The sequence below is a fragment of the Balaenoptera ricei genome, chromosome 7, assembly GCF_028023285.1.
Source record: "Balaenoptera ricei isolate mBalRic1 chromosome 7, mBalRic1.hap2, whole genome shotgun sequence".
Classification (NCBI taxonomy): Eukaryota; Metazoa; Chordata; class Mammalia; order Artiodactyla; family Balaenopteridae; genus Balaenoptera; species Balaenoptera ricei.
This window is the reverse complement of record NC_082645.1, coordinates 85363659-85391153: the sequence shown is the minus strand read 5'-3', so window position 1 is coordinate 85391153 and position 27495 is coordinate 85363659. Positions and strand designations below refer to the sequence as shown.

The window sequence follows — 27495 nt, the reverse complement described above, 5'->3', positions numbered from 1 at the left end:
AATCAATTCCACTGAAAGAGACAGTAACACCTTTGTTAAGTAAAAATTAGGGACCATTTATGTAGCCTAAGAAAAACATCCCTTTGAGGTGTTTCCAGCTAGTTTATTGAGTATTTTACTTAAAATAATGGCCCCAAACATTTAAGTCCTGTGAAATCAGAGAGAATGGCCAATGGAAAATAATGAATTATGGATTGATTATTTCTTTGATTCACTTTTCCTTATTAGGTTGAATTAAAGAATTAATCCACAGAGAATGCTCCTGAATGATAATGTTAAGTTTCTGAAATGTCATTTTTTTCCTATCATGTGTGAATTCACCTCTGAAATTATAGTTTTAAATTAAAACAAAGAGTAAAAATCAAGATATTATTAGATCTAAGTAGCTTTAACCTATACAGAAAGCTATAGGAATATTTGAAATGATCAGTGTTATCAAACTATTATAAAGCATTGTTTGAAACCAAAAGGGACAGTGGCATTCAGACACAGTAAAGGTGGACAATGCTTACTTTTTCCATGGAACATAATGGGTCCTATGAACTTTTTTTGTCAAAAAACAAAGTGTTCAGCTTCAAGTTGCTTTATGGTAGATAATATATATTTTTGTGGATCTTAATATGATGGAAAAAGGAAGTTGATAATAAGGGGAAAATATACCTAAGAAAACCAGTCATATGGTATTATCACAATGCCGGCTGGTACACTTCGCTTTTGGGGCTGGAAGCATTTTCCTTCCAAGTCTTGTTTTATTAGGAGTTAACAAGTTGGCTCTGAATATCTTGCTCTAGGCAGAGACTTTGCAAGCAAGTTCTCAACCCAGAGACAGATTCTCTTTAACAAATTTAGAGGAAAAAAAAAATCTTTAGGTTTCATAGTCCTAAAAGACTTATTTTTTTTCTTTTGCCCTTCAGCCCTTTCAGACTCCTAATATTTTCTTTAATTATATATAGTGAACTCTTCTGGTTATAGTTTTGTTTTTAATTTCCAATAGTGTGGGATTTATATCTGGTATATATGGAATATCGGCTTTAGCTCTGGAGATCATGTCTGTCTATGTTTGTGTTAACAGAAAAGCAGTTTTTATATAACAAATTGACTTTGTACCTACAGTTATTGACTAGGAGAGAATAAGTCAGAAGTATTTTCAGTGATTGGGCATGTTCATTGTTGGCAGACAGGATGCTGTTCTGGTTTGTCAGGAAAATTAGTGTTATGTTTACATTCTAAAAAGAGTTTTAACTCAGTGAAAGACTTTGGGTGGACAGTAGAGCTTTTTAATGTTAATGTGTAGCCTAGTTCAGAGAGAGGAGTCTAAATAAATATCAGGTTGAATCATATGTAAATGTCATTTTCATAGGTCAAAATTGTTGTATGTCACCAATTTCATATAGTAGTTCAATCATATATGAATTTATTGTGATTGCCTGAGATTCTCAGTTTATTACCATGTTATATGAGTGTGCATACCCTATTTTATTTTTTGTTGGGTACCTGTTTCAAACAAACACTTCATATTTACAGAGTTTATAAAGAGTACTTGCAAGAGCTCTCAGTTGCGTGATTCATGTCTTTCATGTCAGGTGGGACTCTGTGCTGATGACACTCATTTGGGGATAAAGCCTTTTGGCTGCAAGAAAAATAAAAGAATGGAAGGATTCATGAAAATAAATATAGTGAGTGTGAAATAGTATTACAGATGACTAGAATGAGCTGCTAATAAACAACAAAATAGGGATTAAAAGGAGCTATGTTTTATCATCAAATAGAAATGCATTTTGTATCATAGGCAGTTGTTACAGGCCCATCTATACTCAGTTACATTGTCTGAAGCAAATCTATAGATGGAGTTCTTTCATTATTCAGTACTGCATCTGTAGGGGCTGTCATCATTCTGGTACATAGTAGTTGATTAATAAATATCTTATCATATGAATTAAAACAATAAACAAGCAAACGCAAATAATCATATTTTAGTGATTAGCTCATTCAGTTGGGAAGAATCAGTAATTTCCTCACTGTTTAGAACTGACCGGTTTCTGTAGTCTGTCACATCAGGAGGGTTTACAGGGCATAGAGTGGAGGCTTCAGGTTGAGCCCTCACCCTTCAGATAACTCGCCCACTCATCATGTCACCTATGCATTTTCATGCGGCATGTGCACATGCACACATACATACAAACAGAAAGCAGGGCTTGTTGTCTGTTGGAAAGTTGATGAGTCCTGACTTGAACCCTAAAATTAATAACAACCACATGTCCCAAGTTGGGCAGTTTAGCATAAGCCATGGAACAAAGACTTTAAAGGTCCTAAAGACATTGGTTTGATTTCTGCTACTTGCTTTAATAGGTTTGTGACATTGTTTTTTTCTGAGCTTCAACTTCTCTTCAATAAAGTGGGCGTAATAATATCTATGTCATACAATTGTTATGTGAGAATTAAATGACAGTGATGTGTAAAGGGTTTAGCTCAGTGCCTCAGCTACTATATAAATGGTAGAAGGCTTGATGTTACCTGCAATGCACTTATAATAAAAACATTTTTCTCTAAAGGAAATACAACAAAAGTACTTGTGAAACATTTAGGCCCCGAGAACTTCACTTTGAGTTATGCAGAAGAAGAGAAAAAAAACCACTAGTTTTCACTGGTCTTGTGATTTGTTTATTATGCTTATGAGGCTAGAGCCAGTAGTCCTAATCATTTTAATTTTTCCTAAATATTTGTCTACATTTGGACTGCTATTTGTCCCTGAACAAGTTCCCTGACTTCTCTGGTATTAGACAGGATCATTATCCTTAAAATTGGGGTCCAATGTTGGGGTTTAGTGTCACGGGAGCAGGGAACTTGGGGTGGAGGTTTGGAAGTCCAAGGCAATGATATGCTCAAGAATATCTTTTCCCTATGCTCAAGGTTTGGGTGCCCATTCAAAATTGTCGATTTGATTGGCAACTTTCCCACCAAGAGTGCCAAATGGCCAGCCTATGTCTTACCTTGTAGAATCACTTCCAGAGTACTTTTTGAGGCTGAAGGAGCCACAGAGAAATGCACTATCCTTTTTTATTTGGCTTATATTCTTCTATCCAGGGTTTCCAGGATTTGTTCTGGGCAATACTGCAGTGTTCGCTTATTAAGGAATCCATTAGCACTCATTCTTGCTAATCTGTTTACATTTGCATAAGCATCTTAATGGTTTAAGGAAAAATCCATAGGCCAGAAATTCCAGAAATTTCTCAGTGCAAAGCCTTTTACCCAGTTCATTTCTTTCCACTCATTATAACTATGGACAAAACCCCAGGGCTTATTTCTCAAAGGCAATTGTGTTAAGGTTTGCACTGAAACACTAGGTTCATAGTTTTGGAAAAAATTATCAGTCTTTTAAGCAGTATTGATAGATAAACTTGCAAGAGCAATACTACAACTCCTGCTATCGCCACTATAATCTCCTGTTATTCCTGTTGCATTGGGGAGTTTCACAAAGAGAGATATCTTGGGAAAGTCTTGAATTTTTGCCGAAGAGTCAAAAAACAGAAGCAATTATTCTGAGAAAGGGAATTGTTTTGAAAATCCTAGCGGCAGTACTCTTTAAGATGCTATCAAGATGCTGGAAGGTTGCTTTAACACCAGTTTACAGGTAATCTTTCTCATTTTACAGGTAATCCCAAGATCACCCAGCTAGTTAGAACTCAGGTTTAAGAATCCCAGTTTGCTCTTCTTTCCACCTATCCTATGCTATCTTGCTTTGATTGACAGACATCTCTACATATCAGATGCTTTACCTTTTGCTCATAAATCCTCTTCAGAAAGTATACTTTGGGGCATAAAGTCATTGGAGTATATTTGGAGTATTGAAATTTTACTGGGATTACTTTACATAGCATCTATAGCAAATACAGATGTAATAAAAATAATGAAATCTAACAGAGAAACACTAAACTGAAGAAGAAAAACTAGTGTGTGTGTGTGTGTGTGTGTGTGTGTGTGTATTTCTTTTAGTTAGGACCTTTTTGATACCTACTCATTCCCTGGAAAATAAAAGCAATCCATTAAACATTTGCTTTTTTAAAATACTGTTGTAATAAGCTATAATGGAAAAGAATAAAAAAAAAAGATATATACATATATATGTATAACTGAATCCCTTTGCTATACACATGACACCAACACAATATTGTAAATCAACTATGCTTCAATTCAAAAAACTGTAGGACACTTTCCTTCTTTCTTTTGGTTAATGTAAATGTAACATGTATACATTCAAAGCATGTTTTATTCCTTAAGTTTTCTTTCCATTTTTTATTTATAATAGATTTTGAAACCTAAAGCCATGTTTATGTAGCATTCCTGTAAATTTAATTTCAAGAGTTGTGAGATTGTCATTTTATTTCCCATCGATTCTGCTGTCTCCTAATTTGAAGGTCAGGATATGAACTATTAAGCCTCATTTGGAGAAGCTGAATCCAACATATTCCTGCATATGCCATGAAGCATGTGATTCTAAATTGACAACGAATTCTTCTAAATTGTAGGGATTTGTTTAAAAAGTAACATGATGTAACATGGCATAGTTACTTAAACCAAAGGAAAGGTTGCAATTCTTTAGATGACCTTTGGGAAACAGCAGACATTGGTCAGAATGTCCTAATCAGGAAATTTTGAAATGTCAAGCCTAATCTGTTAATCATAATTATATAGATATTTTCTGAAATTTACAGTAGCACTTTAATAAAGATCTTTCACATAGACACTGATCATCTAAAATTTACTCTTACAATTCTAAGATAATAATATTTTCCCTATGGCAAAACTGAGATCCAGAGAATCTCCAGTTTGCTCAAAGAGACCCCACAGCTAGTAAGAGTTAGAATGTAGATTTGAATGCAGTTTTCTAGTATCAGGTCCAGTCAGTGCTTCTTCAGTATAACAAAAACTAAACTAATCATCAACAAAACTAAAAATATATCATAGAGAAGAAAATTTAAAATGTTTAGATACATTTATAGGATAGTGAATGTTCAGTCAGATTGAATATGACAAATGGAATGGAAATGACAAAAAAATGGAATATGACAGTTATAAATGTCTGGTATAATCTCAAAAGACAACAACAACATAAAAGCAAAGACAATATAGAACAGTGATTCTCAAACTTTAGCATGCATAAAAATCACCTGGCAGCTGTATTTTGTATAATCTCAAAAGACAGTAAGTAAAAGCAAAAATGATATAGACATTGATTCTCAAACTTTAGTGTACATAAGAATCATTGGAAATTTGCTGTACATAAGAACTCTAAGAGATCCTGAATTTGTATTTCTGAGAGTCTTCCAGGTAATATGGATGTTGATGGTTCAAGGGACTATATTTTGAATATCTCTGACCTAGCGCAAAACTGAAATGTACAATTTATGTCCATCCATCTATGCCAGTACACACACAGACACAGACACAGACACACACAGGCAAGGTGAATGTTATAGTAATGGTAAACTGCATAGTGACAGATACTGTTCTAAGTGTTGATATATATTCTCATTTAATCACACAGTAATCCTTCATGGTAGGCATAAGTTTTAACCCACATTAAATATACAAGGAAACTAAGGCACAGGGAAGTTAAGTAAGCTACCCGAGGTCACACATCTACCAAATGGTAGAGCTGAGATTTAAACCCTGGCAGTTTGGCTTAGAAATCTCTGCTTTTAACTATTATACCATACATCTTTCCCAACAGCTGAAAACATATTTACCCAAAATTGCAATAAATAAATTATGATAAAAATTAAGTGCCAGAGAGGAATATAAGACAAGATTTATATTTAGACATACATTTTTTTGAGTATTTAGAATGTTCTTGCAACCACCTAAAATACGTATATATCATGGATTTGTGATTATTAAAATAAGTACTTGACTTCAAAATGTACTTAAAATTGCATGAAATAAAATGAGATTTTTGAACCGAATATCTTTTCATTGTAATGTGGATAAATCCCTGGGGAGGAGTGTCACTTTCTTGCCTGTGAACAACCTGCCATAGCCAGCGGTCTTGGACATTGAATAGCTAATGTTCGTAGGGTGCTCTTGGTTAGAACATCAACTCTCTGAGTTTGGGAAGGCTTCAGGAGCCCATGGGATTCCAATACAGGGCTGCAAAGGCCTCTCCTACTTTGGAGTTATATAGAACCCCAGAAGCTCAGAGGGTGGTTACATAATTGTTTCCCAGTCTTCGCAATTTTCACTCAATCCCAGAAAGCTCAAAGGAATTGGCAAGGTCCTTACTGGAACTGGGAGTTTCTCAGAAACCTGAGCAGACTCCAGATCTGAATTATCCACCGGCAAGGCCCCAGGACTGGGACCCTCCTCCAGAGGTTAAAATAGCTACAGAGAGCTGCTCAGCTACCCGATGTAGAAATATTTCAGCCCCACTTGCCTCAACAGCCTCAAGCCACATTCTGTTTGGGGACTTGTACTTGAAGCTGGGGTAATCATTCCTTCCCAGGCACTTCCCACTCCACACATTACCTTTAGGACTTTGGCAACCGTAGAATCAAATTCACTGTGAATTAAATTGCAGCTCTGATGTAAAGTCCTGGAAGCAGTTGTGTTTTTAATGTCTCTTTAATAAGTAAGCATTTTGGCTTTATTGAGAATATTTTCTGTTGTGAATGTGAACATTGCGTTCGTCACGAGAGGCACTGCTGCCTTTTATCCTTCATGTTTTTAAGGATTTCTGATCCATGGCTGAGTATTGCAGAGATAAGATGGGCCCTCAGAGCCAGGGAGTTACCTTTGGTCTTGGTTTAGTTTAAGATAGACTTAACATGATGTTTTCTATCAGAATGAAAAAGCAAAACACAAAATCAGGCACTGCTGTTAGGTCCACATTTCAGTCATTGTGGTTACTTTCAAATAATTTAAAAAGAAAGAAAGAAAAAGGGAGGAAGAGAGGGGAAGGAGGGAGGGAGGGAAGGAAGGAAGGCCAGAAAGAAAAGGGAAAAGAAATACTGAAGGCCCAGGCTCAGTTTTCAGATTGAGTCTGGTACATTGTGATGCTCCTCTGACTTTTTTTTTAAGCGTTTGTATTTCATCTGCTGTGACATAAGAGGTTAAAATATATTCTGATATTATCTGTATAAGAGTGGCAGCAGAAAAAAAAGAAAAAGTTTTTCAGATTTGGCAAAATCTGTGCAAACCGTTCCTGAAACCATGAACCGCCTTGGTCAGGAGAGATGCAGCCTGTTGGTGAGCATTTGATTTTTAGGCATCCTTAAAGTTGGGATGATCAGTTTTTTTTTTTTTCTTTATTCTTGGAAGTAAAGAACTTGGCTTTTATTGATAGAGCTGTCAGGGACTGGAGAACATTGACAAAGATTCTTTGCTTGACCAAACTTTAGACAGGCTCCTGAACCTTCTCCTAGGTCCATCTGTGCACTTCCTTGTAAAATCCAGTTTTACAAGAACCCTGCTAAGTCAGTTTAACCAGAACCCCCCAGCCTTGTATCTGATCACCCTCGGTATCTCATTCTCATCAGGTTCCTCATCCTCCACCATCCCCCAGGTGATGTCTGATCAGCCTGGCCTGTCTTTAGCAAAGAATCCTGTTAGGTTGGTTTAGCCAGAATCCCACTTACTCCTGATGTTTCCTTTTAGTAATTTTCCATCCCCTGACCTCCACCCTGCTCCTTGGCTATAAATTCCCACTTGCCCATGCTGTATTTGGAGTTGGGCCCAATCTCTCTCCCCACTGTAAAATCCCATCGCTGTGGTCCCTATACCCATTGCGATGGTCCTGGATAAGGTCTGCCTTAACATCTTCAACAAGTGTTGTTGAATATTTTTTTCTTTAACAGCATAGGGGGTGTCTTTAGTCTCATAGGCAAAATTTTGACACTGGTAGCCCATGGATGGGCAGGATCTAGTTTTCAGAAATGTTTTGTTTGGCTTTTATTGTGTTTTGAAAATAGAATTATTTGCCAATACCTAAATTTAGGAGCTATCATGTAAAAATCCAGATTTTTCAATTTTTTGAAAAAAAAATCTAAAGAAATGACAATATGAGAAAGACAACTGGCTGAATCAAGTTAGTGGCTGCCTTGTTTGGAGTGGGCAGGGTTTCTCTCTCTCCTCCTAGTATCTCTGCGGCTGGCTTCTCTGGCTGTTGTGCTCTACCTGCATGTGTAGGCATTTGCATTTGCAATGCCTTCATTACGGCTTACTAATCAGTTAGTACTACATGGTGTTACCACATGTCTCTAAGGATGCTTCCATAGTTACTGTTCTTAACTATATGAGACTATGATGCTCTGGGAACTCATAAGAAAAAGGAGAATTATTATGTATAATCTTAAAGGACTGTGGACTGACATTATTCTGATTCTTATTGCACCAATTTCATAGAGGTTTCATGGAGCTCTGACATGTTTTTTTATTAATGATGGGATTTAGATGTATCTTAAGAAAGTAACTCAAATGTAATTAAGTCATTGAAAGATGAAAATACTGACATTTTGGGAAATTGGCTTTTGAGCAAAGAATGTATGCATTAAGAGGGTGTTTCTATGCTCTTTAAGTAGAAAAAGAAATGGATAAACCGTCTGCTTCTTAAGTACCCGAAAACATAATTTGCTACTTGAATTTACCTTTATCTTGGCTGAATTAAAAAGCAAACAAACAAACAAAAGCGAATCAAATGTCTACCTGAGGGCAAATATTTCTGCCTATAAAGTATGACTTTACTCTGGAAGCAGTCGTGGTCTCTTTACTTCTTTCAATAAGGAACTTAGTAACTTCTGTTCTATGAAAACTGTGTTAGATTACCTTGTTTAAAGGCTCTTGACCATTTGCTTGGTTTGGTTTTCCAGACTGTATACCTTAAGGTTTAATTAATACAATGACTGAAAAATGTTTGCCTTTAGAGAATAAGATTAAAATAATTTGTTCACCTTGAACCTTATGAAAGAAAGGTGACTACAAACTATATGAATTACATTGAAAGGATTAGGTTGGAAATTGAACTCTTAAAGAAGTTTGAGGTAAACTTTTGACTTATTTAGGGGTTCATAGGAAAGTTAAGCAATCACTCAGTTTTTTTAGAAAGCAGGAAGAAATACTGTATATGTCTGAATATAAGGTGCTCCCAAGATGTGGATGTTTATCTATTTTCCCAATGAGAAGTTTTAAATATATAAAACCTTTAGAAATATAGATAAAATGATCAGATATCTATTTACATGTTGTTAATGTATTAATTTACTTCCACATATGTATTTGAAAATCACATATTACATAAAATATTAATTTAGAAATATCACTTTCCTTGCCTTTATAGTTCATTGGTTGATTTTATTCAAATTTTTTGCATGTGATTTGGTTCTAGTGACTTTGTCATCACTTTGAGTCATCTCAACTAGTTTTCCAGCACACATAATTTCCTAAATTTTTTGAGACTCAGTACTTTTTTGATCAAATATGATTCTGTCACTGTAAACCATATACCAATTTACAAGCACTATTTGTGTATAAGGGGGGCAGTTATTTTAAAAATTTGTCTTATAGGTGAATACTTTTCTGCTCTCCAGCATGTAACCACTCCAATGTTCTTTAATGTTATATTAATAAGCTTTTGCATTATCATATCAAACACTTTCAATTGTAGGAAAAATTTACTAAATCTGTGAGGAATTTTTGCTTTAAAAACCAGATTTTGTTAGATTACATCTATAAGCATTTAAAGCTAGTAAGGATAGAGGTTGTTTCAGCCTAATGTGTTTTCCCCAAACAAACCTTTGCTTTACATAATAATGTAATACAGAGTTTTAGGTAAGGATTTGACTCTCATGTGACTCTTTCCTGAGGAATATTCCTGAGGGAAGAAAAGAATCTGCCTCATGTATGAACATATATGATACTTTCTTTTTTTCTCCCTTTCAAGGTTATTCCTTAAATCTTTACTAAAGTTCAACAAAACATAAAAGGTAGATAACCTGGAGAAAGGGAGAATTTTATTTAATGGCAAATGAAGGCGATGTTATTAATTTTGTGAGACTTTTTTCTTATCCTAGTGCATATCACCATCATTAAAATATCCATTTCTTAAAGAAATATTCCTATAAAAAAGATAGCAAGTGAGGAGATGAAAGGATATACTATGTGACAGACATTTTGTATAAATGTTTCCATAGCTGGATAATAGTATTTATGTGAGATTTTTATTAGGAGGTAGCAGTTACTTTGACAGGAGACGTTGTCCTTGTCATTTCCTGATAACCATGAACTACACCATTAACCACAAACTACAGAAGATGAAAACAGCTGGTGTTTTTATCACGGAGGGAGATGATACGGCTTGGGAATATCAGAGGATTTAGAATTTGTAATGGTTAGTGGTTTCTGGCTTGGCTATTTAATAAAATGCCTAGTTTTAGGAGTTAAAGAAGATTGAAGTGGCAAATATTTTTACTTTCATATCATAACCTATGGAAAAATCTATTATTGTAACATTTTCCAGGAAAGGATAACTCACTTTTACTCCGGGGCTTCCAGCTTTGTATGAAAAAAGTCTACGTCATTAATATACCAAAAATATAATTTAATACTACATGTATCAGAAGCAAATTATGCCAATGTTGATAATGATGCAGTATCATTTTTATCTTTTAACAGTGGAAAGAGTGGAACGAGAAAACCTTTCAGACTATTGTGTTCTGGGCCAGCGTCCAATGCATTTACCAAATATGAACCAGCTGGCATCCCTGGGGAAAGCCAACGAACAGTCTTCTCATAGCCAAATCCACCACAGTACTCCAATCCGAAACCAAGTGCCCGCGTTACAGCCCATCATGAGCCCTGGTCTTCTTTCTCCCCAGCTCAGTCCACAACTTGTCAGGCAACAAATCGCCATGGCCCATCTGATAAACCAACAGATTGCCGTTAGCCGGCTCCTGGCTCACCAGCACCCTCAAGCCATCAACCAGCAGTTCCTGAACCATCCACCCATTCCCAGAGCAGTTAAGCCAGAGCCAACCAACTCTTCTGTGGAAGTATCTCCAGATATCTACCAGCAAGTCAGAGATGAGCTGAAGAGGGCCAGTGTGTCCCAAGCTGTCTTTGCAAGAGTGGCATTCAATCGCACACAGGTACCGTTAGCAATGAACATCACAATTGGTGATTCAGAATAATACTAAGGACAGATTGTGGCAAGTATTAGTTCTTTCTTATCTCTTTAAAACTTTTTTTATGGATCTCAGAGCATGTAGAATTAGAGTAATTAATAATCCTCGGTTCATGAAATACTATCACCATTGATCCATACTTGGCTGTAATTAATTAATCAGTTTCAGTAATGTAATGGATGTCTGTGAACCCACCACCCAGCTCAGGACCTGAAATGTTACCAATGACTTCGGTCTCTTTATGTGCTCCTCCTCTCCTCCCTTTTTTTCATTTGCTTTTCCCCGGACGTAACCCTGATCTTGAATTTTGTGGTTATCATTCCTTGTTTTTTAAAAAAACTAGTTCTAGAACTATTCATGCCCAAACAATCTATTACTTACCTTGTCTTTGAACTTTATAAAGAGAATATCACTATATGTCATCATTTCTATAATTTTTTAATAAACCCTTCAAAATGTACAAGTTAGATTTAAGATATTGATAAAGTAAAAATGGGTAAATTACTCAGATTTTTAATGTTTTGAGGGAATTATGTGCAAAAGTAATATTAAATGATAAGACGGTAAACAGTTTATTTATTTATGTCTTATTTTATTGAGGGCTGCTTATAATTAAGAAGTTCTTTCCCACCAGTGCTAAACGTGAGTGTGCATCAGAATCACACTGTTTTAAGGCAGTTAAAACACAGATTGCTGGGCCTCTTCCCAGAGTTTCTGATTCACCAGGTCTAGGGTGGGACCCAGAAGTTTGCATGTCTAACAAGGTCCCAGGTGATGCTGATACTGCTGGTCTGGGTCACACTTTGCGAACTAGTAATCTAGCTGTTATACTGTTGTCCCTCTGATATCTGCAAGGGATTGGTTCCAGGAACCCCCCACGAACACCAAACTCCACAGGTGCTCAAGTCCCTTATATAAAATGGTGCAGTACAGTTGGTCCTTCATATCTGTGGATTTCACATCCGCAGATACAGAGGACCAACTGTATGAGTAACGAAAAAGTAAAAGTGCATAATCTTAAGGAGCTAACAACCTGGTAATGAAAAAAAAAATATACGCAGATAATTAGAGTAAAATATGAAGTAAGGTGAATAGTGCAGGATAATGTGAGCAGTGATTGCAGGGGGTGTTCATGAGGAGTCATTAGCTGCCAGTAGAGTGAGTATGGTAAGTCTTTAAGAGGACGGTGGGTTTAAGTTAGCCACCCTACTAAATGCAAGGCAGGAAGCCAAGCTCTGTGTAGATGCAAAGATGAAAAAGATCGTGGGTGAGCACATATGTGAACAACTGATTTGAGTATGAGGTTGCTGGGCAGTTAGACCTTGAAGGATAAATAAAATTTAACAGGAAAACATGGAGAAGAAGGGTATTTTAGGCTAAAAAAATTCACAAGAAGTGTTGATTCAGAAAAAGGCGGGATTAGTTGGTAGTTGATAGCAACGCTAGATAATAAAACTAAAGGTGGAGGGAACAGATCTGAAAAGGTCTTGAGGCCGTGCTAAGAACTTTGAACTCTATTTAGTAAGCACTGGAAACCCTGAAGGTTTTACGTAGGAATATGCTATGATCCAGTGATCAGAATTGGATCTTAGGAAGACTTTCTTCCCCTTAATGATAACAAGAGGGTTAGGAATATCATTTAGGAAGCCACCTTAAGTGTCCAGCTGAAACGTGTAGAAGTTTTGAACAAGACTGACGGCGATGGAGTAGACGGTACAGTCAAAAAGCATTGTGAGAGTAAAGTTGACAGTGCAACTGCCTGGAGTGGAGATAACACCAAGGTTTGAGCCTGGTGACTGAGAATAAAGTGAAATTATTTAGAGAATCAAGGAGGGCGTTGAAAGAGATGGTTCCAGTAAGGTTAAAGTGATTATTTTGGATTGGGCTATTTTGACTTTGAAGTGCTAGCAGACTTCTTAAGTGAAGATGTGCAGCAGTCATTGAAAATAACAGTTTAGTGCTAAGAAGAGTTGTCAGGGTTAGAGAAAGAGATTAGAAGTTTATTCACAGAGCCTGGGATTTAAAGAGACGGGGGATGGAGGGGAGAGGCCACCAGCACTACTAACACCAGAAAAAGAGACAGAGAAATGCCCAGAGAGGTGGGGGCAGGTGGAGGTGGAAGAAAAGGGAGATGCTGATAAAAGTAGAGAGGACCTGGGTAAAGAGTTTCCAGAAGGAGACTGGTCCGTGTCTGGAAAACTAAGAAGTCTGGGAAGGGGAAGCTTGAAACCGTGCCATGAGATTTGGCGATTGGTTGGGAGAGATCTTTGGCAAACTTCAGAGTATAATTTCATTAGAGTGGTGAAGGGAGGAGAGAGAATTTAGGAGTTCAGGAGTGATTAACTCTTGAGGATACAGAAGCAGTGGCTGCAAATTACTCTTTCCAAAATTTGGTGTTGAAAGGGAGACCAGAAATGGGTTGACAGTTTGAATGTGAGAGGGAGTCAATTTGAGATAGAAGAATTTGTGAGGTAGTTTGGGGCCTCAGCTGAAGTCAAACAGCATGAACTAGTGATGGAACCAACCACTGTGGTTTGGTAACAGTCTTCAGCCACGCTGGAACTGCAGGAGTAGGAGCAGGGAAGAAACGCAGTGGGATTGTTTGAGGTTTGGTGCTGACAGCTTAGGTGTGGCAGGAGACCAAGAGGGGTGAAATCTCTTGCTCCATGACTCCTAGCTAACTTATACATTCTATTATTGACAGAGTCAATACATCATTTGAAAATGAGTTTGGAGGTTCACAGAGGGCTGCACATGTTCCAAACATCACTCCACCGCTATTCTCTTGTGACTCAAAGTACTGGGGCTGCATTTGTGTGTCTACAGTTATCTGAACTGGGGTTATGAAGAACTCTGATCCTTTTGGGCAAGTCTGTTGCATACTATTATAAAACACAAAGTAGAAGGATGTGCCTTTTAGTCTGTATCTTGCAGTTCTCTGTGTGTGTGTGTGTGTGTGTGTGTGTGTGCGCGTGTGCATTCTTTCATCTATCATTCATGTTCACGAATAGGCATTTCAAGGCTAGCCAACATTTTATTGCTGGTTATTTATACCGCTCCTTTGGATAAGGATAAAATTGAGAGCATGGTCGTATTGCTTTGGATTTTAGAATCAAATACAGTATACATTTAATCCAAATAGCATGAAGCATGAGAGAAGAAGACTCACGATGAGGCTAGACAAAAGGCGGGCCGTGTTGGTGTGAGGAAATGCTCTGCCAAGGCCCTAGACTCCTGGAGGTCTGTCTTCTCCTGCACAACTCCTTTTGTCTATTTTTTGGGATTAATGATTTTTCTTTGGCATTGCCATCTTTCAAGTGCCAAGTTATAAAAGGTCTAATTGAAGCATGGAACACATTTTATTATTTTCCTCCTGCCATTAAATTTGTAAGATGGCTACACCCAGAAAGAAACATTCACATTCAATCAACATGAGCTTGAGTTCATGGGCAAGCCTTGAGGATATCAAATAGAAACTGCATAGGAATGTATGAGTATTTCCTTTTAAATTTCTGCTTTTAATTTGGGAAAGCTTTTCATCCCTCTGGGATCATAACCTGTTGTGTATAAAGCCCAACCTAATCAAGGTAGATGGTATTGACAGAATGACATAGTTTGAACTTAAGCTGGAGGTCAACAGACAGATTGTTTCTGCTGTATATACTGTAGTCACTAACAGCAAGGTTGGACAGCTAGGTTTCACCAGCAGCATTGTTAAATGGAAAATATGGTGTACTATGCCCCATGAAACCAACTGTAGATTTTCCAAATGGTAGGCTTTTTTTTTTTATCACATGAGTGGTAAAATGATTTGTCAGCTATAATAAACAAATAATTAACTTTATGGATAATAACATAAACAACTTGTTAATCTTTGGATAGAAAAGAATCTCAACATTTTTTTCTTAAAGCAAACAAAATCAGATTTTAGATGGACACCTAAGGCCAATATTAGTCTTGTACTCAGTTGTTTTACTGATATGTAGCATATCCTCAGCTTACTGAATATTTTTCAGAAATAGTTCGTGATAACTATTACTCATTTATTATCAAATTCAATAAAAAGCAATTTGATTTGTCACCCTATAGTTTGTGCTCCTGGATTTGTTCTTGATGATTAAGCTAAGAACAAATCTAGCAATTAGTTCCTCTGTGTGTGTGTGTGTGTGTGTGTGTGCGTGTGTGTAGAACAAAAATCACATGCACAACATTCATAAATGAATCTAGAATTGTAAAAAAAAAATAGTCTAGTTTTTCATGTTTAAGACTTCCAGATGAAAAGCTCAAATTCATAATAAATAGCATTTGAAAATAACAGTTCTTCAAAGAAAAACGATTAATTACTTCGTGTGTCTGATCCATTGCCACTATATCATTTGGTGTTGTAAAGTAACATAATTAAGGGAATGGAGCTATATTTCCAAGAACTTGCTTGTTAATACATTTTAATTTTAATCAGTGTGTCTTTTATAAACATAAAATATATTTGTTTGATAAAATGATCCCCTACCCATACTTCATGGCAAGGTCATGACTTCTGCCAGAGTCAGAGATAGACAACCTTTTGCCAATCTGATTTTATTATTTATTATTATTTTTTACATTTCTCTATTGGTTTCTTAATACTGTGCAAACTAAGAACATAAATTAAGTCACATGTTCTGGGCAAGGGAAACAGCACGTTTGAGATCATGTAATGCCAAGATGTCGAATCTTCAGCTTGGACATGAGACTAATGTAATTCTAGATGCAGGAAGTAGCAGAGCATCACATCCTATCTGAGCCATCAGCATAGTAGAAGCCTATTTTTGTCCTTATGACCTTATATAAAATATACTCGGAGCACCATCGCTTACTTCTTTGCTAGACTTTTGAAAGAAAAGGTTAGCCCTACTTTTCATGTCTCTAAAGACTTTTATGGCAAATGGGACCCTATGAGAAGAGTAAGATAAACGTGATGTTTTCTGACCTGATCATTAATATTCAGGCAATCCTATGACACATTTCTAAGCATTTCTGTTACCTGTGGTCACAAAGTAATGTGATACACCAGAGGAGGCTGAGGCAGATAACAAGCCTGCCCTTTTTTCCATGCTTCACGCCTCCCCCAGCACCACCCCCCACTGTCCCACCCCATGATTTACTTCTTTTTTTTTCTTTTTTTAAAATTTAATTTAATTTAATTTTTTATACAGCAGGTTCTTATTAGTTATCTATTTTATACATATTAGTGTATACATGTCAATCCCAATCTCCCAATTCATCCCCCCCCCTCCTCACTGCTTTCCCCCCTCGGTGTCCATACGTTTGTTCTCTACATCTGCGTCTCTATTTCTGCCTTGCAAACCGGATCATTTGTACCATTTTTCTAGATTCCGCATATATATGTTAATATACAATACTTGTTTTTCTCTTTCTGACTACTTCACTCTGTATGACAGTCTCTAGGTCCATCCTAGAGACTCTACAAATGACCCCATTTTGTTCCTTTTTATGGCTGAGTAATATTCCATTGTATATATGTGCCACATCTTCTTTATCCATTCATCTGTTGATGGACACTTAGGTTGCTTCCATGTCCTGGCTATTGTAAATAGAGCTGCAATGAACATTGTGGTACATGACTCTTTTTGAATTATGGTTTTCTCTGGGTATATGCCCAGTAGTGGGATTGCTGGGTCGTATGGTAGTTCTAGTTTTAGTTTTTTAAGGAACCTCCATACTGTTCTCCATAGTGGCTGTATCAATTTACATTCCCACCAACAGTGCAGGAGGGTTCCCTTTTCTCCACACCCTCTCCAGCATTTATTGTTTGTAGATTTTTTGATGATGGCCATTCTGACCGGTGTGAGATGATATCGCACTGTAGTTTTGATTTGCATTTCTCTAATGATTAATGATGTTGAGCATCCTTTCATGTGTTTGTTGGCAATCTGTATATCTTCTTTGGAGAAATGTCTATTTAGGTCTGCTGCCCATTTTTGGATTGGGTTGTTTGTTTTTTTGATATTGAGCTGCATGAGCTGCTTGTAAATTTTGGAGATTAATTCTTTGTCAGTTGCTTCATTTGCAAATATTTTCTCCCATTCTGAGGGTTGTCTTTTCGTCTTGTTTATGGTTTCCTTTGCTGTGCAAAAGCTTTAAGATTCATTAGGTCCCATTTGTGTATTTTTGTTTTTATTTCCATTTCTCTAGGAGGTGGGTCAAAAAGGATCTTGATGTGATTTATGTCTATTAAAACATAGGCAGAGTGTTCTGCCTATGTTTTCCTCTAAGAGTTTGATGGGGTCTGGTCTTACATTTAGGTCTTTAATCCATTTTGAGTTTATATTTGTGTATGGTGTTAGGGAGTGTTCTAATTTCATTCTTTTACATGTAGCTGTCCACTTTTCCCAGCACCACTTATTGAAGAGGCTGTCTTTTCTCCACTGTATATTCTTGCCTCCTTTATCAAAGATAAGGTGACCATATGTGTGTGGGTTTATCTCTGGGCTTTCTATCCTGTTCCATTGATCTATATTTCTGTTTTTGTGCCAGTACCATCCTGTCTTGATTACTGTATTTTTGTAGTATAGTCTGAAGTCTGGGAGCCTGATTCCTCCAGCTCCATTTTTCTTTCTCAAGATTGCTTTGGCTATTCGGGGTCTTTTGTGTTTCCATACACATTGTGAAATTTTTTGTTCTAGTTCTGTGAAAAATGCCATTGGTAATTTGATAGGGATTGCATTGAATCTGTAGATTGCTTTGGGTAGTATAGTCATTTTCACAATGTTGATTCTTCCAATCCAAGAACATGGTATATCTCTCCATCTATTTGTATCATCTTTAATTTCTTTCATCAGTGTCTTATAATTTTCTGCATACAGGTCTTTTGTCTCCTTAGGTAGGTTTATTCCTAGATATTTTATTCTTTTTGTTGCAATGGTAAATGGGAGTGCTTTCTTAATTTCACTTTCAGATTTTTGTCATTAGTGTATAGGAATGCAAGAGATTTCTGTGCATTAATTTTGTATCCTGCTACTTTACCAAATTTATTGATTAGCTCTAGTAGTTTTCTGGTAGCATCTTTAGGATTCTCTATGTATAGTATCATGTCATCTGCAAACAGTGACAGCTTTACTTCTTCTTTTCCGATTTGGATTCCTTTTATTTCTTTTTCTTCTCTGATTGCTGTACCACATCTTCATTATCCATTTGTCTGTCCATGGGCATTTAGGTTGCTTCCATGACCTGACTATTGTAAATAGTGCTGCAATGTACATTGGGTTGCATGTGTCTTTTTTTTTTTTTTCAGAATAAACTGGATTTAATCAATTTTATCAGGTTGTTTCATGAGTCTCAGATATTCTTGTATCCTGTATTATTTTTTTTTTCTTTCAATTTCCATATATATATATATATATATTTAACATCTTTATTGGAGTATAATTTCTTTACAATGTTGTGTTAGTTTCTGCTGTATAACAGAGTGAATCAGCTATACACATACATATGTTGCCATATCTCCTCCCTCTTGCGTCTCCCTCCCACCCTCCCTATCCCATCCCTCTAGGTGGTCACAAAGCACCAAGCTGATCTCCCTGTGCTATGCGGCTGCTTCCCACTAGCTATCTATTTTACATTTGGTAGTATATATAAGTCCATGCCACTCTCTCACTTCGTCCCAGCTTACCCTTTCCCCTTCCCGTGTCCTCAAGGCCTTTCTCTACGTCTGTGTCTTTATTCCTCTCCTGCCCCTAGGTTCTTCAGAGAGCTGGAAATGCTTAACCAATGTCTGATAGGTGCAGGAGGGTGAAAACCCAGCTCCTTGCCTCCATAGCAGGGACAGCACTGAAGTGTGACTTCTCCTCCAGAGCTCTCTGCAGGATCAGGCTGAGGCTGGGACTTTGTTTGGATCTCCTCCCTTTTCTGACCTGCTTCTCCCACTCCTTCACCAGTTTCCCTCAGAAGCACTTCCTGAATAAATCACTTGCACAGGAATCTTTATCTCAGGATGTGCTTTTTATCCCAGATTATAGATCAAGGTCACTGCTAGTCTAATTGGCATTTGGTTATGCCATGGGATAGTAGTTTGAATAAAACTTATCTTCAGTTTTATACCTACTACCTTCACAAATCTAAGGCAAGATGTTATTATGGGAATAGTATAGAGGTTTTTATTGTACTACTTTGTTTTGAAAATATTATCAGTATTGTTCATAAATCATGAGCAAGATGTTGTTAAGGAAATAATATAGAATTGTATAGAATTTTTTACTGTACTACTTTCTGTTGAAAATATTATCATTATTGTTATTTTAAACTGAGTCCCCTGAATTCAGTGGGCTGATAGTGATATTAGCCGTATTTACTTGTGGATATTGAATGTGGGGGGGGTTGGTTAGAGGGATGGGGGAGAGGGAGAGAAGGAATAAGACAGAAACAGACATTGAATATGTGGCCCTATAAGATCTTTCAAACTTGACTTAAAGCCATCCTTACTGAGTCTCAGAGATGAATTATGTGATTTATGTGTGTTTCAGAGTAACTTTGCTTCTCAGCCCTGCCGCATCGCCAGTGCTCTGTCAATGATGCAAATGGGTCTGTTAGGCTGATAATTTCAAGAAGTAATAAGACCAGTGCTCTGTCAAGTTTTATTTTTTTGTATATTCATTTTTCCTTGCTTCTATCCCAAATTTATTTCAGTGTTGGCACACTTTCACTTGTCAGTCCTACGGACATGAAATAAGTTGCTTGGCTATTTACTGTGTTTACATCTTTGCATTTTGACAGTTTAATTATGAATCCTAACCTAAAGGATTCTTTTGCCCCTGTCACTTTATGGACTTAAAAAAAATCAGTCAGGGGCTTATGACTATATGAAAAGGTTTGTGACTATTTTACAAGGCTTAATATTGCCCAGGAATGGTTAGGGGATGTCCACTGACCTATAATAAGAATGGTTTCATGAAATATGTACAGTAAATCTTCCTTAATAGATAAACTATTCTCTAATTTATTTAAAAATCCAATGACCTACATATTCATATGTTCAGAAATCCCCCATTTACTAACATTATTTCTCCTCTGAGACCTTCCATCTGAGCAAATCTGTTAAATGAAGTAGAGGAAGCTTTGATCGAAACTAGGCTAAATCCATCGGAACGAATGCCCTGCCACGTGTGAATGGGAGCATTAGAATGCCAGCAAAGGGAAATGAGGTGTGATTCTCTGCCCCTGTCTGCACCACTATCCCCTTACCTTGAAGGTGAGGTTCAGGGAATATCCATACACAAAGAATTGGCATTAAGAGGTTTGTATTGTTTGAAAACGAGACTTTTGCCACATTGGTTATTTACACAGTGTAGTTATTTTTCTTTTTCCTCTAGCAGATTATGCCATAACTCAGAAAGTTCGGGTTCATTTTGTGTCTCAGGTAGCTTTCCTGAGCCAATTCTTAGAAACATGTTTTCAGTAGAAGCTCTTGTGTGTTTTGCAAAATGTGTTATTCTTCTGCAACAGAAAGGCCTCTAATTTGGTGTCTTGCTCCTTCTTTAGTTTGATGAAAAAGTCACAAAGCTACACAATTTACAACCTTTTGTCAAAGACCTTTTTTGAGAAAGCTGTTCATCTTGGTTTTACCTGATAGAGAAGAGGATTTTTTAAATCCTTTGGGAACTCATTTGGTTGACCTGTCCTTATTTGCCTACTTTTTATTTTTTATGAGACTTTGTAAAAAATCTGCTGTTTACCTATCAAAGCCACATCATTTGAAAAAACTTAAGGCCAGGGTCATAAATACAGCTCATGAAGTCACTCAGCAACCAGAGAATGTTTTCAACAGATTGGAAAATTAAATTGAATTATGTATCAGGAAAATTGGCAGTAAGGTCAACAACTAGAAATGTAAATGTCTTTGTGTGAAATGACATGGACTTTGCTTTTATGCTTTATTGGCACTGTGTTTATAGTATTTGCCCACCCGTATTATTAAGGTTAAAAATGTCTAAGGACTTACTAAACATATTTCGAAGTGGCACAGTTAGGAAGAGATGTGTAGCAACAAAATGAAAATTTTAGCAACCAAAATATTTGGAAGTCTGAGCTTTTAGTGTGTTACCAGTTAGTTTTTTTGGGGTTGGGGGGATCTTCTCTTCTAACTTTGTGTTTGATTTATACATATTGTTAGCCAAAGGTAGGCATGATTTAATTACATGTACGGTTTATATTTGTAGAAAACTTGACCTCCAAGATATTTAGAATTCTTTCTCAGCTGACCTCTGGTCTCAAGTCATTACTTCTCAATATCCAGTAGAGATATAGGCACTCAGCAAGTCATACAGGAATAGAATACAATGTAAATCCAGGGGTCCTGACTCCATGGTCCAGTAAGCTGGTTATAAAATGACAAGGAAACCTGTGAGAAAAAGGAAGTCCTCCAGCTGAAAGATGGGCTGTAAATATGAAATGCTGCAGATCAGGCATGAACATGTTATTGGGTTTTGAAGCAAATAGCATACCCTCTTTTGATTTCAGCATTAAATTAATAAAGTAGGAAAAGATGGCCCTGCAAGCTTCATAAAATAGGTACTCTTTCATTTCAGAATCACTGGCTTGAATTCATAGATTTAAAGATTGTAATAATATTAATATCTCCTAGGATAGCAGTGTCTCAGAGTTATTCAGTGACTTAAGGATGGCCCTCTAGATAGTGGTCTCAATTTAGTCCTCCTTACATATAAAGACTATCATTAATTAGCACTTTTTAGGCAATTTCAGCCAAAAAGCGTGGGGGAGATGCTGGTTCTGTTTGTGCTTTGGGTAAAGAGAATGTTGATTCAGTAGCTGTCAGACGTATGCCACCCCTATTCCCATTCCTAAATCTAATTGAAATAGAGCATTTTATGTAAAAGAAAATATGAAGACTCCTTTTTCCCCGTCCTTCACAAAACTTGTACCGAAGAATCAGAGGAAAGAAATATGACAGCACACTCTTCTATCTATTCCTTTCATCCCCGATCAGTGTGCAAAGTCCTTAAAAATTAGTTGCTGAACTATTATAGAAAATTCAGGTTTTTCTACTTTACTCAAAAAGACTGCCTTTTGATGATGGTTTTATAAGTTTTTGTCACTATTCTCTAACAAGGAGTGATTGACTCATTTCACACAGATGAGGGGGTCTCTGTCCTAAGTAAGGTATTTCACTTCTAGTGAGTGTGTCTCAGTAGAGACCTGCACTTTTAGTGGGAAAGCCTAGTTTTATTATTTAACTAGTTTCTCCAAGTCCTGGGTGATGTTTATAATTAAAGTAGAATTTTTATAGAAGAAATATAAGGAAACACTAGCTTTAGATTCCATTATTTATATGCTTTTCACCTTTGCTTATTCAAAGTAACTAGAAAATACATAAATGGTTCCTTTTTTGGCCATTGATTGAAATGATGACCATTTGGCCTGGGGTTAAGTGCATGTTTGTTCAAATAAAGTGAATTAAGTTTAAAGGCCAAAAATTCTGTGAGAAAAATATAACTGAATCACTTTGAAGTCACTGGAAATTACAAGGTTGTTTAAATTCTATCTGCAAGTTTTGTGCCTAAAGTTATTCCTGTAGACAACAGTATTTACTTTCAAATATCTCTGACTGCAACACCCAGTAAGAAGTAATTTTTACATCATGAGCTAGTACACATACACACACTCACACATTTGTTCACGTATGTATGTATGTCTGTTTTGAGTTCTATCTCATTTCCAACTGTATCTTTATCTGTCTGTATATTTATTCATGAAAGAAAAAAAAAGCCTTCATGAAACAATACGTGTATGAAGCACTGTGGTAATTTCTAATCTATTTAATTGCATTTTGTTATAAAAAACTAGTTATGATATGCTAAATTAATTTTATCATCCACTAATAATTGTGACCCATGCTTCAACAATGATGCAGATTAAGGCTGATTTTAAAAGTTACTTAAGGAAGGAAAGTGGTTTTACTTCCTTGAAGTATAAATGAATATCTTAGTTTAGTGCTGTCCTGAATGTCCATATGGTCATTTTGCTTTAGATAATTTATTAAATCTTGTTTTACATTCTCCTCTATCCCAAATAATTTTAATTATTATACTTCCTAAAAATTTTTTTTTAATATTTTCTGTGTTCTGTATGGGAAGACATCTAGCAAAATATAAGTGGAGGGCCTTGAATATTTGAAGTTGCAAATTTAAAATAAGAAATGTACTTTGATGTTAGTTCTGTCTTTATTTATCCATTCATTTAACAAATATTTATTAAGCATTCAGAGACTATGCTAGGGTTATAATGAGGGCTAACGGTTATTGAACATTTAACACATATAGGGTACAGTTATAAGCTCTCTAGGGAATCCTCTGAGGGAAGTGCAATTATTATCTCAATTTTACAGGTGAGGAAACTGTGCCATAGGGAGATTAATTAATCCTTGTCCAGTTGAAGCCCAGTTTTGAGCCCGGCAATTCTAACTTCAGAACTCATACTCATATCCCCTTGTTTCTCAATCATTTCTGTTATCATAGAGCAGAAAGACACAGTCCCTCCTTCAAGGAGGTACGAGGAATAAACAGACTTTTAAACCAGTAATCCCATTGTGGTATGATAAGTACTGTAATATGTTGCATGTACTGTGTAAGAACAGGTGCTTTTGACCCTGGAGGTGACTGAAGCTAAGGCAGAAAATGTTCAGCAAGAAAAAATAATGTTTTATAATTATTTCAGGACGGAGTCAACTCATATGTTAATAGACTGCTTTTCTTCTTATATCTGAATGCATTTGATACATTTGAGATATAAATATGCAATAAATGTATGTTTTTGTTTTGTTTTGTTTTTGAAAGTACTATTTTTGCCAATGTTTTGACAAAGTAGCCAAAGCTAGTAAATTTTTTGGAAGTTTGCCAACAGTTGTTTCACAGACTACTCATGGAAACTAGGAATAACCAGGGCCCAGCACTTTGTGAATTCAATAGTCATGGTGCCAGGTACTTGAGGTGTTAGTAGAAACCATGTATGTGCCCAGAGCTGAGAACACCACTGGTAAATGTTTCCAAAAGGAACCTGTTCAGTTCTGTATTTGCTTTTGCTTTTTGGTGCTAATGTGTTTAGAAAATTTTGACTTAGATTGTGCACCATCCCCCATTCCAGTACGTAAGACTTCCTAGAGATAAGAAGGGAAGGAAGAAAATGACATAGGACTGTTTATTTAATTGCATCTATCGTTGTATAGATTAGGTAGGTAAAAAGTAGTAAAGTTGCCAGGAATCTGGGTTTGGCTAAGTTCCTCCATGGTACATGCTGAAGTGTGGCTTGGACAAGGGGATTGCAGTTAAGAAAGTACAGACTGCTTTGGTTTCAAGAATGTTCTGTTGCACCTACTAACTTTGCTTTGCATGCTTACAGTATTCTGATGTGTCAGATGGCACAAGCGAAGTTTTATTATATATACTAGAAAGAAACCTGTCTGTGAGGGAAGTGTTTTTCATTTAATAAATTGTAGGTTTGGGGTGCATGGAATATTTGTTCTAAAGTGGAGTTTGCATGGCACAAAATTTCAGTATTTATTATCTTATCGTTGTCAATAGGTTGTATGGGAAGATCTTGAGTTATTGTGAGTTAGGCTTTTAATATGTGGTCCATCAGGGCCTGCTGCTGACTGTTTAGCAAAGATGGGACTCCTACTTCCAGAAAAATGAGAAATATGCATTTGATGCTTTCTTAGGGCCCTGTATTCCTGTATATCCCCAACTAACCACTAAGCACAAAATGTACAGATTCTCCTCCCAAGGAGTTTACTATATGATGGGAGAAAGAGGTTTTATAGTTACACAATGTAAAGATAATAAGTGTCATAAATGTGAAATAGAACTAGTGCCATCTCCCTTCAAAGGAGGGAGAAAGTATTGCCAACTGCAGTGTATATACATATACAGATATATACATAGTCTTTTAGTGCATTACAGAATACATCTCTACAGCAACAACATTTGTCTGCAAATGTTACTTTTGTATATGCATTTATATTTGCAGAGTACATTAATTCCCTTTAGATGCTCAATTCTATCTACCCCCATGGTACAAAAGTGCTATATGCATAGGCTGTCTTTTCTAATAAAGAAATATTATAGTAAAAGAGAGGTTTTTATTAAACTAATGCAATAACAACATTTTCTTTGAGGGTTTAACACATCATTTTTAATAATAAAAATCAAATTGTCATTGTTGTGCCCTGTATGCCTTTTATTCAAATCAGACTAAGTACTCTGGCTTCATGGCTAAGCGGTACTCTAGGGGGTGATGGGGGAGGTGAGTATTTTTTAGCATAACACAAATGAATTTCAGCAGTCAGCTTTGTAGTGGGGTTGTAGATTATGAATATGGGACCCAGGGAAACCTGTTTATATTTGTGAGCAGAGGAGAACATGCCTCTCAGGAACGTCTAGAAGGAAATGAGACTGGAGGTTAGGAGAGAACTGATTCCGTTAGGTCAGCTTTCAGGTGGTAGGATGTCAATACTCTCTTCAGCCAAGAGCTGAGTTCACAGCTTCAACTAACTGTGCATTATTAACCACTGAAACTGAAGAGTTCACTTTGTACAATTAGGCTAAGAATTTGGAATCACCTGGTTTTCATAAGAGGATACCATTTTTTGGCTCTCATGTCAGCTGGAACCAGACATTTCAGAATTGTATAAAGTTAAGGCTAACCAATAAGCATGCAAAAGGAGTGGTGAAACGTGAAGAGTACCTTCAGAGGGAACTATGTAATAGGTCATGCTCAGTGGCAGGATGTGGGGTTAGCCCATATGGGTGCCAAGGCCGCTTCCACCTCAGACCCTCTGTAATTTTAATCTGTAAAATGGGGGTATATGTGCCTTTGAAACTTGATTGGTTAGGACATCATTTGTTTTAAGCAAATGATGAACTAAAATGTATTTTCAGACTCACTACTACAAAGTAAATGTGTTTCAACCCATATACCCTTAAAGAGATGTAACTTGATTTCTGAAAAGGAAAGCTTATATACTTTATCAATACATCCAACAATTAATAATTAAAATACATTATAAAGGAATAGGGCTAATTTTCTCTAAAATAACTAGTCCAAATGATTCTGTAGAAGTGGCAAGCATATATTTTTCCCTTTGGCATTGCAATCAGTAGTACATATAAACTTTCTTTGGGATTTATATGACATTCTAATATCTATCTTTGTTTGGGTTGGAACCTAACACTCTCAAACTATGATATGCTATGTATGTTATATGATATATGAGTATTTCGGAGGTTAACTTCAAAAGTTTATGTTAGAATAAATATGTGAACAGAAATATAATTTACAGAAATGAAAATAGTCTCCGGCTAGTTTGAGGCTTTTTCCAAAGAATAGCACTGGGGTTTGGCTGGGCCAGTTTTTTCAATACACACCTGGTGTATATCACTTTAAAAAGTAAATTATGCCTCATTAAATTACAATTAAATGGAATCATGATCATTTGTTTTTCTGGAAGGAAGATGTTTTGCATATTGAAAGCCTAATTTGTTGCAGGTGACAAAGAGGCTGAACAGATTATCTAATATCACTTCATTTTGGGGGTAGTGTTTGCTGGTTAGTTTGTGTATACTCCAGTAGTTCTGAATTATATTAATGTGGACTGTATTATTTTCACTTCAAAAAGTCTTCTACCACTTTATCAGTTTTTGCACTTTTTTTTTTTAAGCTTTTAAGGAAACAGAAACTTCTCTTGGTATTCTGGATTAGTCATGCTCTTTCTTTTTCTTCAAGTGTTCTAATACTGTCCAGTCCCTCATTCGCCCTCCCCCTTCGCCTGGTCTCATCACTATCTCTATGTCTATGCATTATGCACATTTTGAATCCCCGCCAAGTTAAATACCACCTCTTCCAAAACATTTTCCCTGAGTCTTGCGATTGGCAATACTTTCACCCTCTTTTGAACTGAGATGGTACTAGTTCTGTCTGAAATTTATGACACTTATATTTCACATTGTGCTTCTGTAAACCATTGTATAGTAAACTCCTTGGCAGCAGAATCTATGTCTTATTAATCTTTCCATTCTTTTATGAGCTTTGTACCAAGTTGTAAATAGGGAGTGAATTACTAGACTGATCTGTCATTTTTTGGCAATAGGCGTATTGAATTTGGGGGTTCTCTAGATAATCAATGGGAGACATAACCTAATCGTAGAGAATTACAAATGTCTAGGAAGTATGAAGAAGAGATATCTGTTAAAATCTAGTCAGTAATGATCTTCAGTGACCTCTGCTCGAGTGACCTGGGAGGTCTGATGGGCTCAGG

At 36.4% G+C, this 27495-nt stretch overlaps 1 protein-coding gene across 5 annotated transcripts in view; it reads left to right on the top strand.

The window, feature by feature from the left end:
• Positions 1 to 27495, top strand: part of SATB2 (SATB homeobox 2) — a 192684-nt gene that overhangs the window by 101654 nt on the left and 63535 nt on the right. For all 5 annotated transcript variants that reach the window (XM_059928421.1, XM_059928420.1, XM_059928422.1 and 2 more), the window contains one exon: positions 10663 to 11135. In XM_059928421.1, the coding sequence (XP_059784404.1) occupies positions 10663 to 11135 (473 nt within the window). The remainder of the gene's footprint in view (positions 1 to 10662; positions 11136 to 27495) is intronic.